At 59.7% G+C, this 14,909-nt stretch overlaps 1 protein-coding gene across 7 annotated transcripts in view; it reads right to left on the bottom strand.

Moving 5' to 3' along the window:
* Nucleotides 1-14,909, bottom strand: part of ABR (ABR activator of RhoGEF and GTPase) — a 174,690-nt gene that overhangs the window by 3,075 nt on the left and 156,706 nt on the right. For all 7 annotated transcript variants that reach the window (XM_026517793.4, XM_057317831.1, XM_026517794.4 and 4 more), the window contains 6 exons: nucleotides 5,884-5,943; nucleotides 5,507-5,616; nucleotides 4,791-4,930; nucleotides 3,638-3,772; nucleotides 2,575-2,680; nucleotides 259-406 (listed from right to left, as the gene is read on the bottom strand). In XM_026517793.4, coding sequence (XP_026373578.2) covers nucleotides 259-406; nucleotides 2,575-2,680; nucleotides 3,638-3,772; nucleotides 4,791-4,930; nucleotides 5,507-5,616; nucleotides 5,884-5,943 — 699 coding nt within the window. The remainder of the gene's footprint in view (nucleotides 1-258; nucleotides 407-2,574; nucleotides 2,681-3,637; nucleotides 3,773-4,790; nucleotides 4,931-5,506; nucleotides 5,617-5,883; nucleotides 5,944-14,909) is intronic.

Genomic DNA, 14,909 nt, shown 5'->3' with positions numbered 1-14,909 from the left:
TGTGGCCCTCCGAGGACCGCAGGCAGCGCCTGGGACACACGCTTTCTGGGCCTCGGGTCCAGGCTCACACTTTGTTTTGTTTTGGCCTGGGAGCGGCAGGACTGTCCGGAGCCCTGGCTCCCTGGTGACATCCTACAGACCATCTAGCCAGCTGCTCAGCAGGGATGGGGCGTGGGACTCGGACCTGTTCTCTCTCCGCCCCACGGAGAAGCCCGCTGCGCCAGCGACCAGCCACAGGCCTGTGACGGGCCGACGTACCTGCGCCATGACATCATGGGACCAGATGTCTGCGGCCGACGTGAGGTGTGCTTTGCTCTCCACTTCCGAGGGTCTCAGTAACGTGGGGCCAAACACAGTAGCCAGGTTGTGAAGGGACATTTTGTTGATGGGTTCCTTCTCAGCAACCCTGAAACGGGTGGGGGAGGGGAGAAAAAGAAGTCATTTCTCAGTAGCCACTCGGAGCTCCAGGCGCTCGGCCTGAGCTGTAAGAACTCCGGCAAGGATTCCCAGACGGTGGCTACTAGCCTCCCTCTCCTTAGGGTAGAGACCTCTTGGTAGGGAGGGACTAAGCCAATGGACCAAGTCTCCAGCGGTGTCCCAGGACGTTCCTGCACTGGATTCCGAGCTCCCGGGGCCACCCCTTGATGGTAAACTGCCAAAGCCAGAAGGACCTACTCCAGCTCCTTCCCCTTGGGGATGATGACATTCCTGACTCAAGAACTTTCCCCGTAGGAGCTCCCGCTCATCACAGCCCTGTGGGGAGGTTATTATCATCACCCCCCATACAGACGAAGTCACCGAAGTACAGAGGCGTGACGTGACTTGCCCAAGGCGACACGGCTAGCCAGTGGCGGAGCTGGGATCTGCCCCCACGCGGTCTGCCTCCAGAGCCCATGCTCTCCCCAGGGTCAGCCAAGCTGCCGTGCGTGGCCTTGGCGGAGAGTCCTACTGTGGTGGGGCAGTGGCAGGGGCCAGAGGAGGGGCCGGAGCTCCAGCAGCAGCGGCTAACTAGGCCAGAGGTTCTGCCTGCTGTGCTGCGGGAAGGTGACCCTCATCCCAGGTGGAGCCCAGGGACTGTTCTCCCGTGCTTTCCAGAACGGTCTTCCTCACAGGACCCCAGCGTTGCCTCCCTTTGGATCTTTCTCTGCTTCTCTTGCATACTAGGCCACATGCTCAGTAGATATCTCCCGAGTGACAGAAGGGGCTGCCATTTGTGGCTGGTGTCCAGGCAGATCCAGACCACCCAACACATCACAGAGGCCCTGGGCCTTCCTCAGTCCTAGGAGATGCTTCTGGGGCTGAGCCCACTAGCCCGAGCAGCACCCCCCAACTCCCAACCACACCGTCACTCCCAGCCACCAGGCGAGAGCCACGGACGCACACGCTGACTGCTTTGGAAACAGGCAGACAAACATTGCCATGCCAGGAGGCAGCTGCGTAGCTGGCCCAGCCCCCCTACACACACACACACACACACGTACACACGCACACACGCCAGCCAGCCAGGGGCCCAGATGTGGGAACAGACTGTGCCCAGTTCCCAGGGTGGAAAACCTAATGAATTTTCCCTTCCCACTCCTCCTCTGTGTGTCCTCCCCACAGTGCTCGCCAAACTATGGGAATTGGTTGGGGCTTCAGTTCTGGCCAAACCAGAGGGAAAATGTCTCATGATGGGAAAAACGAGACAGCAGCCCCAGGCATTTCCAGGTCTCCGCTGGCCCTCCGGAGCTGGCCTGGCTGAGCCGCGGCCGGAGCCCAGGCCCGAGGGCTACAGCTGAGCTCAGGGAGGAGCGGGCCCGCCGCGTGACCCCAACTCAGGGGGCTCCCTGGTCCTGGGTGGCAAGTGGATTGAAGGGACACCAGGAAACTTTTGCTCCCCACTTAGACCCGGGTGTGCTGGGCTCAAAAGCAAGTGGCGAGGACACGGCGAGGGCTGGTGTCAGTTCTGAGCTCTGCTGCAGGCATCAGCTTGAGCAGCTCTCGGACCCCACGACAGAAGGGGGGGAAGGGGGGAGGGGACTTAGCTTAGGATTCGGGACGTGTGCCTTCCAAGGACAGAGCTGTGGCCAACCCCAAGCAAAGCCCTGCTGGCCTGGGGCTCGGTTTCCCTGTTAGATGAGGTGTAGGTCAAGACCAGCGGGTTGCAGACTCCTCACTGTGCCCCCAACGAACACAATTCACGCTGTGAGCCAGACACGAGTGCGGGTACCGCACAGGACAACACGCGCGCTACGCTGCAGCCCACCCTAGGCTCTCCGTTCCCTTCCACTTCAAGCTCTGACGTGGCCTGAATGACCACGGACTGCAGTCTATCGACAGTCCTGGGCTCTGGCCCTGCCTTTCTAAGCGGCGTGTGGCCGATGTGTGAGGTTGCCATTAGGACCCAGGTATTTCTCAAACCGAAGACTGTGAAGGCCAGAGTTTGCAAAGTGAACCCTCGCCCTGTGACGGATGACCCAGCAGAGGCCGGCACCCGTGAAGAAGAGCCGAGGGGCCGGGTCCCCGGGCAGATGTGTCCTCCCCAGCAGGGCCCTGGGCTCCCTGCCTCTCCCCCGGCTGCGCCCCTGCTCTTACCTTTTCAAGTGTTCCAGCAGGAAGAGGAAGGTGATGAGGTTGGGGTCGGGCAGGGTACGAAGCAGGTGCATCATGCAGTTTTCCTTGGCAGCAGGGTCCGACAGGGCTGTGGGGACAGCGGGGCTAGGGTGGGGCTCGGCTCCCGGCGGTGGGGCCCGCACCGGCGCCCCCACGGTCAGGGGGCTAGGGGACAATGAGGGAGAGCCCAGGCTCCCAGGGGTGAGGGGAGCAGACCCTGTAGGGAAGGAAGGGCCTGGTATCTTCCCAAGGGTGGACTAGGAACAGCTGGCTCCTGTAGAAGCCCCCACCCGTGACCTCTAGCTTAGTCCGGAGGCAGCTGGCAGGGAGTGGGCACCCTCCTACCCCTTCCGCCCCTCCCGCACGGGCCTTCTCGGCTCCTGCCATGCCCCGTCCCTGGTCTAGGAGGCTAAGTTTAAGGCCATGAGGACACCGCTTTGAATGTGTCCTCTCTTTCAACGGCCTCTGATGTTGGAGCAGGCAGTGAACACCTTCCGTGGGGTTCCTCGCTTCCTGTGGCGGCTGAAGCCCTGATCTGCACGGGGAGGAGGCAGTGGGAGGAGGTAGGTGCCCAGGCCTGGATTCGGCCCAGGTGGGTGGTAGCTGGAGCCCCGCTGGCCGAGGCCCTCCGCTTCGTCCCCACCTGGGGCGTCAGGGAGAGAGAGAGCGCACTCCCCTGGAAGCCTGGGCTCCGGCCATCTCCGGGACGCTCCGGCCAGCCTTGTCTTGGGCTCTGGGATGCTGGCCCTGACCGCCCACCTCGGGGCACGTTTCCCTGGACGCCCAGCTTTCCAAGCAAGGACGTTAGTATTCGAGGAGGAAGCACAGAGGGCAGCCCACAGGGACAAGAGGGGAGAGAGGCAGGTGAGTAGGGGTCCAGCCTCGGGCTCAGGCCCCAGCGGGTCACAGCCCACCCGCCGGGCCACTCAGCCACGTCGCGCCAGGGCACCGGGCAGATCCACAAACAAGGGAAGCCATGGGTCTCTTGCTCTTTGCCGTCAGGGAGGCCGGCTCGGCCCAGCCCTCAGGTCCCCCAAAGCCTCACCGATGCCCTCCATGAAGGCTGGGTAAAGGCGGTCTGTGAGGAGGGGCTCGGGCAGCTCCCGGAAGTAGAGCTTCAGGGTGCCGGCGATGGCGTTGATGTCCATGTCACTCAGCATCAGCAGGATGTCCTTGTTATCTGCAGAGGAGGTGCACGATGGGGACTGCGCCCGCCTGAGCCCCCTCTTCCACGCAGTCCTCAGCCAGGCAGTGCGCCCTGTTCCATCCCGCACAACAGAGCCGGGGGAAGCCCCCACCCACTCCCGCTCCGCCCCAGTCTCCCCAGGAAAGGCAGGATGTAGGTAGCGCCCACAGGTGGTCTGTGACTCAGCCCTGTGGGGGGAGGGGAGCACCGTTCTCCATCCAGAGTTCTGGAGTCACACTCATATGTCAGACACCCTCTTTGGAATCTCCCCGCTGCTAAGCGTCTCTCTGGAAGGCCCTGCACATTTTTTATACGTAAAATCATGTTCCCACAAAGCCTCGGCTTCCAGGTTGCACAGAGGAGCCGAATGCCAACACATCCCCAGCCCCTCAGCCCAGGCTTCCCGAACACGGGCCCCGCCTCGGTTCCCATGGAATCCGAGCAGCCTCAACCAGCAAGATGGGGGAGAGAAGAACCGGAAAGGTCAGGCCCCACCACCGAGGAGTTTACAGAGCTAGACAGCAATGCCCGTCCCAAAGGGCGCTCAGGGCTCTGGAGACCGCAGAGGGGAGCCCGAGCCAGCCAGCCCGCCCAGGTTCAAAGCCCTTCAGTTTCCTTACACCCCCTATGCACCAGGGCACTAGCAAGAAAGCCAGGAACACCGGAGTAAGAAAGATCTGCGTTGAAAGAAGGCTCAAAACCTACAAGCTGGGCAATCCGGGGAAGTGACTTGGCCCCTCTGAGCCTCAGGTCCTCATTGGGAGCCGTGGATAAGAGACTGGAGAGGAGGGGGATTACACGAGCAAACACGGGCAGAGTCCTTGCATCGGACACTCAGAACTGGCCCGCCGCATGCCGCACTGGACTGCGGGTCACAGAACAAGGCTCCGCTGCCCTCGGCTACTTGGGGCCTGTCTGTGGAGAAGGCCTCCGGTGCACCTGGGCTCCCGGAGAAGCCCGTGGGGGGGCGCCCTCTCCCCACCGGTGCCCAGGCGGGGCCTCCCACACTCACTGGCATCGAAGACGGCCTTCAGCGCCTGGATGTCCGTGGCCACCCCTGATATCCGGTAGATGCCGACCTCCTCGATGCCCCTCTTCTCCACCTCCTCCACGCACTGCCGCACGATATAGGGCACCTTGGAGCGCTCCCGCCTGGTGGGGAGGGGCTGTGAGGGAGTGGCGGAGGGCATCCCCTCCCCTGCACGCCTCGGAGGGCTCTAGCCTCTGGTGGCAGGGCTGGGGCCGCTGAGAGGGCTAAGAGGCCATGCCACCCCCACCCCACCCAACCAGCCCAAGGCCCGCCTCCTGCAGGACAGCAAGGGACACAGGCAGGAGGAAGGTCTGGGAGACAAGCCCAAAGACTCTGAGACAAGAACGTTCCTTAGAACACAGATCTCAGCTTCGAATGCTTATGTGGGACCTACATGTTTTCCCCTGAGGAGGTGGCTGAGGTCCTGGAGACAAGGGCAGTGGAGGGGGTGGTGGGGAGCCGAAGGGTGCGTGCCCTTCCCTGAGGGGCAGCCCCTCCTGGATTCCCGCCTGCTGTGGCCAAGCCCCTGGTGTTTAAATGGCGGCTTGTTTACTTCTAAAGCACGTGTAAGACCGAGACCTGCCTCTGTGGGCCCCTTTTGGCCGTCCCTGACTACGGACCTGGAGGGTGACCGCCTAGGGGCTGGCAGGGACCCCGGGCGCTAATGCCGCCTCTCGGGCGCCAGAGGGGACACCTACTTAGTCACCACGCTGATCTTCACGCCAAAGACACCAGTCTGCTTTTTGGACGGGGTCCTCTTCAGGCTCGTATCCCGGCTGGTGAACTTCATGGAGAATTCCACTTTGATCTGGTTGAGGGTGAGACAGGCCCAAGTCCCCCAGGGTACGAGTGCCTGAGCCTCCCAAACGCGGGTCCCCTGCCCAGGACGGCCGAGGAGGGCTGCTGCTACCCCCCAGGGCTCCCTGAAACACCTACAGGGTGGGAGTGGGAAGGGTGCGGGCACAGGGGAGGGGAGAGGGACTGCGTTGAGGGGACAGGGGGCAAGACAGCACCCCAAGGACAGCAGCCAGGGGCCCGCCCACTGTGCAGACATTTCCCGCCTCTCCCGGCTCACCCCGTTCATCTCAATCACATCTGTGTGCCAGTTCTTGGTTTCTACAGTCTGTGGGTCCAACTGCAGAGAAGGGAAGGAAGAGAATGTGAGCGCGAGGGACGGAGATGGCGTGGGGGTGAGCGAGAGCTCTCCGCTGGCCGGCAGCTGCTCCCGGCGGGCTCAACGGTCAGGCAGAACCGGGCCGAGGCTGCTCTTCGGGGCTCCAGCCCCCGGCCCCTCCTGTCCTGGCTGGTGAAGGAGCCGGACGCACGGGTAGGCACGCCGGCCCGTCCCCTCTGCGACGGGTATTCTCACCCCTTCACAGGTGCACACATGGAGGCTCACAAACAGGAGGCGACCTGCTCAACCACCAGGACTGGCGTCAATGGGGGGGGGGGGGCAGTGCGGACTGAGGTGCAGAATGGGGGCCAGGAGAGGTCAGGGGCTCATCTCGGGAGTCAGGCTGCCTGGGTCCAAATCTCAGCACTGGCGCCGCCAGGCGTGTGACCTTGGGACGTTTTCACCTTGGCTCAGCCTCCTTTGTGTCTTCCGCGCCCCACAGCCCATTGCAGATGCTGCCGGCTGCACTGTTGCGAAGGCTCCCTGAGATAACTGGGGAGGAGCAGCTGGCCTCCAAGGAGGAAAACACGCTGTGGGGGAGGCCCCTGGACGGGGCGGGAGCCCCAGGAAGTGGGGAGAGCAGCAGAGGCTCAGAGGCATCCCTCCCAGGGGACCGGCCAGGCCTCCGCTCCTCTGACTCCGTGGCCTTCGGACCGGTCCTCCTTGCGCACCCGCACAATGACTCTGAAAAGTTGTGCACTCCCAGCACATTTGCAGCTCGACATCTGAGTATTCCAAAGCAAATTTAAATAGTTGCAAAGAGCCTGACTTACAGGATAATGTAAATATTTACATCTTAAAATAAAACTGTGACATCATTTTCTCCAGTGGATTCAGTGGGATCGAATTACTACAGCGATCTGCTACCCACCGTCATTGAGGAAAATACAAGCTCCCCGTTCCCTTGCAGACACCCTGCATTGTTTCTTTTTCCTCCCAAAGAAATTTGTCCCAGTTTGTACTTTCCTGTCTTAAAGTCTTTTATTAATCACCCTATTAAATTTTGCTTCAACAAAAGTATCCGTACAGGGCACCTGGGTGGCTCCGCTGGTTAAGCGTCTGCCTTCGGCTCAGGTCATGATCCCAGGCTGAGCGCTGGGCTCCTTGCTTAGCGGGGAGTCTGCTTCTCCCCCTGCTTGTGTGTGTGCGCTCTCTCTCTCTATTTTTGACAAATAAATAAATAAAATCTTAAAAATAAAAATCTTAAAAAAAAAATCTGCCTATCTTCCCAGATTAAAAAAAAAAAAAAAAAGCCTTAAAAAAAAAAAAGCCTTAAAAAAAAATCTGTACAAGTGGCAATGAAATACGTCCTAAGACCACAAAACCCCAAACATTCGAGACATGGTCTAGAGTAGTTATTACAGTGATTGGCAGCACACAAAAGAAACACTAATCAACACGTTACAAATAAGTACTAATAAATATTTGGTAGCAAGATACCACTTTGGTGGACTTGTGTCTCTTCACAAAGTGGATAGAACACTTTTTCTGTTTTAGTTCATGTATTTTTTTGCTAGGGTGGAACTGAGTGCAGTCTCAATATGCTTGCGTGGTGGTGTTTTTTTTTTTAAGTTGATTTATTATTTTTAGTAACCTCCACACCCGGCGTGGGGCTTGAACTCACGACCCCGAGTCGCAGGCTCCACCGACTGGGCCAGCCGGGAGCCCCTGATTTTGTTTCTAAGCACGTGTAGGATGAAACATCTTGTTCATATAAGTAACTAGATGGGGCTGAAAATAGTTTATTACAGCAACGTTATATGAGTCTTTAAACTTTTTCCTCCTCGTTTGCCTTAAATTGCATATATACCTATTAGCAAAACGTATTTTATTTTTATTATTTTTTAAAAAGATTTTATTTATTTATCTGACAGAGAGCGATCGAGCACAAGCAGGGGGAGCAGCAGAGGGAGACGGAGAAGCAGGCTCCCGCTGAGCAGGGAGCCCGACGTGGGGCTTGATCCCAGGACCCTGGGATCATGACCTGAGCGGAAGGCAGACGCTTACCCGACTGAGCCATCCAGGCGTCCCTAGCAAAAGTTATTTTAAATGATCTCTCAGCTGACAATTTCCATCAGTTTTGTGGAGAGCACAGAACTAGAAAGCACCTGACTTGTGAATGGATCTGGACCTCGGCCATCAGTGTCTTCCCCTTTCTCCACACCTACATCCCACATTTCCAGAGACCCCGCTATCGGCCAGCCAGGAGGCGCTGGCTCCCCGGGTCGCGCCCCGGCAGAGGCAGGGCTGAAGCGGAAAGCCCTTCTCAGGCACATCGCTTTTGGCAGTGGCATCTACGGGAGAGGAGAGTCTGCAGATTGATTCTCTGAAAACTCTCCCTGCCCATGCCCCCTAAAAAGCCTCTGCGCCCCCCCGAGAGCGTGTGCACAGCAGCGTGAACACCACCGTTCCAGCAGGCCCACAGCACGGAGGAAAACGGACGGGTCAGCCCGGGGTGGCTGGGCCTAGGGCTTCCTACAGCTCGATGTAAGTCCTTCCGCACCTTCCATTACCCACACGGCACTGGGTGCAGGCGGCAGGGGCTCTGGGCTCTGTGTGTGGGCCGGCCTTGGTCTAGGCCCAGCCTCTAGCCGTCGGTTCCCTGCCCGGACGAGGCGTGGAACTGAGAAGGGGACGGAGGGAGAGCAGCGTGGACAGGACCCAGCAAGCCCCGAGCTCCCCACGCTGCCCCAGCGCCGCCTCCGACACACCAGGGAGGCACGTGGGACTCAGCAGCCCGGCTCGCTACTCCAGAAGCCTTGGGACCAAGCATCCCACTGGGTCCCAAAGGAAGTCCCTGAAACGTCCCTCTCCTGAAACTTTTTCTGTTCCAAACCCTCGCCAGGTCTGTAGCACAGGCTGCCCTTAGGTGCCCCTGCACCTGATGCCCCTCCCGTGACATGGCGCCTCGTGGCAGCTGCTGTGGACTAAGCCAGGGGTCCCTCCCTGGGTCCTAGAGTGGCGCCTGGGCACAGCCAAGTGGGGGAAGGGCAGGGATTGAGAGTCAGGCCTATCTAGGTCCAAACGTCTGCTCTTCGACTCAACTGTGTGAATTCAGGCAAGTCACTTAAACTTCCCTGAGCCTCAACTTCCTCCCTGGGGCATCCATACCACCTCAGAGGATGGTTCTAGAAAGTAATCACAGAACTAATGTATTCTGAGCATCTCCTAGGAATCCGGCATGAAGACAAACCCTTCACACACGGAATCTCAATTAATCATCGTAACAAGGCTGCGAGGTTTAGCCTTTTTATGCTCCCATTTTACAGACGAGAACACTGAGGCTTAACGAGGCTGAGGAACCTGCCCAAGGCCCCAGATCTAGGAAGTGAGAGCTGGGGTACAAGACAAAGTCTCCCTGACTCACCTGCTCGGCTAACCCTGCAGGAGAAGGTGGAAAGCACCCTGCCTGGTGTCTGCGCCTCTCGGCAGCAAGGCATCTGCTCTTTCTGTTACTGGTTTAGAAAGGCGACATTGGGGCCGCCTCCGGTACAACGCCGCCGTGCCTTCCCTCCCCATTGCATCCATTCTTGCGCTGAGCAGCAAGCTCCCATTTTCCTGGGAGCACGTGAGACACAGGAAAAGCAACTCCTGGTGCTAAGGCCCGGGTCTCGCCCTGCTTCTTCCAGGAAGACTTCCTTGGAGAATTCCAGGCCTCAGGCCTTCGGTTCTCCTCTGCCTTCCGGCCCACGGAGACGCTGTCCCTCCACAGCCTGCTGGCACCCTCCCACCTGAGGCCAGGGCTGAGTTAGGTGGCACTTCTGTGTTTTACTGTGAGTCCCTGCCATGGCCATCTCCCAGATCCCCTTGGCAGGTGCGGCCCTGGTGTGCTCAAGGGAGGCCCGCCTAGCCCCTCGGTGCTGGACCACGAAGTTCTGTCTCCCAGCAGGCCAGCAGCCTCCAGAAACCAAGTCTATTTTCAGGACGTCACTTAAATACAGAGAAGGGAGGGTGAGGAGTGGAGAGGGACATGGCACATTTTCCAGAGAAATGATGCTGCCTGAGCTGCTGTGGCTATTTATAACCCCTGGGAAATGTGGACTCTGCTATTTCCTGATTAGATTAGTGCTGGGGGCGGAAGAGCCAGCCCCCAGGATGTCAGTGGATGGGAACACCTGACCGCTTACTCTCCGGTCCCAGCAGATAGGTGCCACCCACTGGCCCTGGGCAGCGGGTACCGAGATTGCCAGATTGCCCAAGGGAGGAAGACAGATGGGGCTGCCAAGGGCCAGGCTGGGGGAGACCCCCAGGGGCCCCTCTTTCACCCCACAGGTAAGACACACATCGCGGGGGCTACCCCAGGGTGGGGCACAGGCAGGAGACAGAAAGGAGACATAGGACATCCTAGAGGGAGTTCTAAGTGGCCACACACCGCCGCTGGGAGCAGCTCAGGTATGTTCTATTTGCTTTTGCCTTTAGACTCGGTCAGGTCATGGCTGCACACTCAGCCCTCGGCCAAAGAGACACGGCTGACCTTGGGGACTGACGGCCACAAGAGAAGCGCCAGGTCATCTGCAACGAAATCCTGAGCCCACGTAAGGAGATGGAGACGCATGTTCTCAAGAGAACCTGGCAGGCAGCTGGGTTACTGCTTCACCAGCCTCGCATCTGGGACAGGAACAGCGGCCTTGCAGGGGCGCTGAGAGGGTCTGAGGACAGGAGGGCGGGGAGGCTGCTCTGTGCTCACCCGGGCATCTTCTGGATGGTGGGTGCACCTCGTTCCTGCAGCAACGTCCTTAGGGGTCCTTAGGCCTAAGCCCTTCCTCCCAGCCCGTTTGTCGCCAGTGCATCTCCTTCCCTCTGGCTCGAAGGCTGTTTGTGGCCTGGGATTTCAGGGGCACTGGTGAGTTTGGGGTGCCCATTCTCGCTGCCCTGGGTAATGACACGGTGCACGTTCACACCTGGGCCCTTCTGATGGTGGGCCACAGCCTTCCTACTATACTGCACGCCTGTAGCCACGCAGCTCGCCCGAAAGACTTTGGGTGATTTCTGCCACTGCCCCTTCCCACACCGCCTTCCGTGGGGCCTGGGCGGCACCACACCGTCTGGGGGCAGCTACGGTCCCGGTGGGCGGGGAGGCACAGAGCAGCCCTCGGTGTGTTACTTCAGCACCTGACACAGGGGCTCCCAGGCCTCCGCTTCCCCTCCCCCCCAAAAGCCTCTTGGCACCGAGCCCCTTCCCTCAGAACCTCACTCTGTCATTTCGCCAGCGCAGGCCTGAGGCCCGGAGGAGCCCACTGATCCCTGACCTCCTGTCCCTGTGGGCCTGGCTTCCTGCTTTCTGTCGCTCCCGCGCGGCCCTTCCCTTGCCTTTCTGAGTCCGGGGCCTGGTGTCCTGGGCCTGGCCGGGGAGGTGGCATGGACTTTTCTTGAAGCCAGAGTTGTTTCTAGGGCTAATACAAATGAAGTGCTTCTCAACAGCAAGGGCACTAAATCCGTTATCCTGGAGCTGTCGTGCCCCGAGGTGAACGGGGCCCCGAAGGGAAGGTGGAGATGGCTGGCTGTTTCTGGGGGTGCCTGCCAGAGACAGTGCTGGGCTGTGGAGACCAGGCCCTGAGCCAGGTGTCCTGTCTGACGGGGGTACGTTTCCTGTGGCTCCCAGGCCAGTGGCCACGGTGGCGGTACTAGGCTGGCTTTTTCCTGCCCTCCCCCAAGTGTGTCCACATACCCTGGGCTGGGTCCCCTTGGGACACCAAAGCCAGTCTGTCATTGGGACAGACCACAGGCGTGAGAGGCATGGTAGGGCTGGCAACAGGGGGACTAGGGAGCTGCCAAGGCCTGCCTCTCCTCCCTCTCGGGAAGGGTACGGGAGGATTCCGTCAACGTGGCTGCTCTGAGAGAAACTCCTAGAGAGGCAGGGTGGAGTGGGAGGGGGATGCCAGGGCCTAAAGCCTGGCTTCCAGCTCAGCAGCCGGGCCGGGGGAGACCACGATCGGGCTCAGTAAACTCACGCCATTTTCCCAGAGGCTGGCTCCCCCACGATTAGGCCAAGCAAGCTCGGCCCTCCAGCCCTCACCCTGCAGGGTCAGGTACCGTCCCCCAGCGCAGCCACACGACAGGCTGGTGCTGACTCTGTAGGCACAGCGCCGGGTCTTGCCTCCCCTCCCCCTGCCCCCCTGGACTTTGAAGTTCTCAGAGGCCCACATATGGAAAGGGTTTAGCAGCTCTGAATGAGGCTTTTATTGAAGCCAGGTTAGCCTCATAGCACCCACTGTGACCTGCCTTCCCCGGCACTCGGCATTCCAGAGCCCCAGTCTGTCCTGTGCCTGCCGCACTTCTAGTCCTGGGGCTGGGCACGGCTGTAGACAGCACTCGAACCTGGGCTGCTTCGGGAGACCCCCAAAGCTGGGCGCATCTCTCCCAGAGCCCCAGGGCCCTGTCTTCCTCGGGGCCGGCTGGCATCCCACTGCCTTCCCTGTTCCGCATGGCCTGGACACCTCACCCCAGAGCCAGGCCGCAGACAAACAGCCAGGAAGCTGCCTCGCCTCAGCTCAGGGCCACGTTGGGGGCACAGGGGTAATGAAGGGAGGGTCACTCTGGTTGGGGCCAAAGCAACACACAGGCAGCCCAGAGGGGCGGCGTCTCCAACGTCGGGAGTGGGAGGCTGAGGTCCCGAGCCGGAAGCTTCCTGCTAACTGCCGTGGGAAGTTAGCTGAGCGGGGGGTCAGCGGCCTCCCTCTGCACTTGAGTGCTTCGGTGAGCACTGTGAAAGTCCTCCTCTGAAGCTGACCTCCTCCTCCCTGCCCAGGCCAGCAACGCCGTCTGGGCACAGAGCCCGTTCCTGAGAACGAGCGGCCCTGGCGAGTCCACTGCCCGTGCCCGCTCCGAGGGGCCTCTGGGTGGGCGCCTGCCCCGGCCCCGACGGGCTCCCTGAGCACCCGGACAGCCGGGCCGCCGAGGAACGGCCCCAGGCCCCGTGGGGCTCCGGCTCCCCCGCCCCGCAGGGCGGCCACTGCCTGAGAGCCGGCTCTGGGCGCTGGCTCCTGCACCGAGCCACTCCTGTCACGCTGGGTCACTCTGGGACTCAGTTTGCCTGTGAAATGGAGCAGATAATAATAGCTCCTCTCACAGCACGGGCTGAGAATGACGTCTGGACCTCAGCCAGGGCCCCAAACATGTCAGCGTCACTAAAACTGGGCTTAAGCTCCCCTGTAGCTTCCCGCCGCACTTCGATTAAAAGCTGAACTCCTTGCCGTGGCCTGTAAGGTCCTACTCCAGCTGGTCACTGCCTGCCCCGTCCAGGATGCCCTCAGACCCTGTCCCGTGGCCTCTGTCTGCTTCTGAAGATGCCATGGCCACCCTACCAGCTGCAGGGTTTTCACCCTGCCAGTTCCCCTGCCTGGAGTGCACTGTCCTGGATCTTTCCAGAATTGTTTTGTGTTTTTTTTTTTTAAATTATTTATTTGAGAGACAGAGAGCACACGCACGCGCGCGTATGCCAGTGGAGTGGGGGAGGGGCAGAGGGAGAGGAAGTGGGGGAGAGAGAGTCTTAAGCAGACTCTGTGCTGAGCATGGACCCTGACACAGGGCTTGATCTCACCACCCTGAGATCATGACCTGAGCCAAAACCAAGAGTCAGGCGCCCAACCAACTGGGCCACCCAGGCGCCCCCAGCATCCTTCTTGTCATTTAAATCTTAGTTCAAAATTACTTCTTCCAGCAAGGTCTCTCCCTCCCCATTACTCTCTTGTTCATTACCCAATTTTATGTTCTTCCTAGCACCTGTCCAGCCTGAAACCATCTTATGCATTGCCTGACTCCTTCTGTAGACAGAAAGTTCCATGAGATTAAGGGGTCTCTGCCTCCCACCTCTGGGGTGCCCAGTACGTGGGAGATACCCATCAATATTCAGGGACCAAATGAATGAAACGGGATGTGGGGGATGGAAAGAGCGATGCCTTTCCACCAAGGCTCCTTTGGGACAGGGGTCAAAAAGCCCCACATTCCTGCTCACCTCTCTTGTCCCGTGTCCAGTGAATGGCTGGCCTTGGCCCAGGGGCAGCCCTGTGACCTCTCCCACCCAGACTTTCCCAGTGTGTTGAGAGTTTAAGGCTTAGGAACGGGAATCTTGAGACATGGCCAACATCATCACATGAGCCGGAGCTGGGAGATGCCAGAGAACTGGAAAGGTGAAGAGATTTGCCCAAGGTCACACAGCCAGTACAGACGGCAGACTCCGGTTTAGAAAAATAAGGTCTCTGCACTCCTACTAGCCTGGTGGGGTCCCCAGCACCCTATGCCGCATGAACCTGAGGGGCGGGGTGCTCCAGGGAGGCGGCCAGGGCACAAAGAAGACTTCAGGCATGATTGGGAAATGGAGCTGTGGCTGTCACTGCTCTGGCTGGGCCCATCTGAAGCACCAACTTTGGCAGGGATCGCTGTCCAGGACAGAGATGGTTCTAGCTCCTGGCTGAGGCATCAGTTCCGCTGAGGAAATCCCTGTGGGGTTATGGTGCCCTCCCAGCCTCTCTGCAGAAGAATCCCAAGGGCAGCTCTCATGGTGGCCTCCCATCTCTCTACGCTCACCCTGGGGACAAAGGACAATGAGGCCCTGATCTAAGGCTCGCTGGGATTTTGGACTGAGTCTGGCTCCTCCCAGGGATTGGGCCTGCAGGTTCCAGATGTGGGGGAATGTGTATCCCTCTAGGTGCTAGGGAGCGGGCAGAACACAGATCTCCTTCCCGTCCCCAGCACTGTCTGTTTGAGAAAAGGAAGCCAAAACAGTACCTGGTGACCAGCACCCGACAATCTGGGTGGCTGGCAAGGCCACTTGGCAGAGGGCTGGGCCTTTCCAGACTTGTGCTCCCTCATCAATGTCTGGCAACTCCCCCAACTAGCACCTGCAGAAGTTTCTGGGCTCTTCCCAAAATGTCTGCCCTCCTGGGGACTCACTGCCTCTGGAAAGTCCTGCAACACTAGGCTCCCCC

The sequence above is a fragment of the Ursus arctos genome, unplaced genomic scaffold (assembly GCF_023065955.2).
Source record: "Ursus arctos isolate Adak ecotype North America unplaced genomic scaffold, UrsArc2.0 scaffold_24, whole genome shotgun sequence".
In the NCBI taxonomy this organism is placed as follows: Eukaryota; Metazoa; Chordata; class Mammalia; order Carnivora; family Ursidae; genus Ursus; species Ursus arctos.
This window is presented reverse-complemented; position numbering and strand designations above follow the sequence as displayed.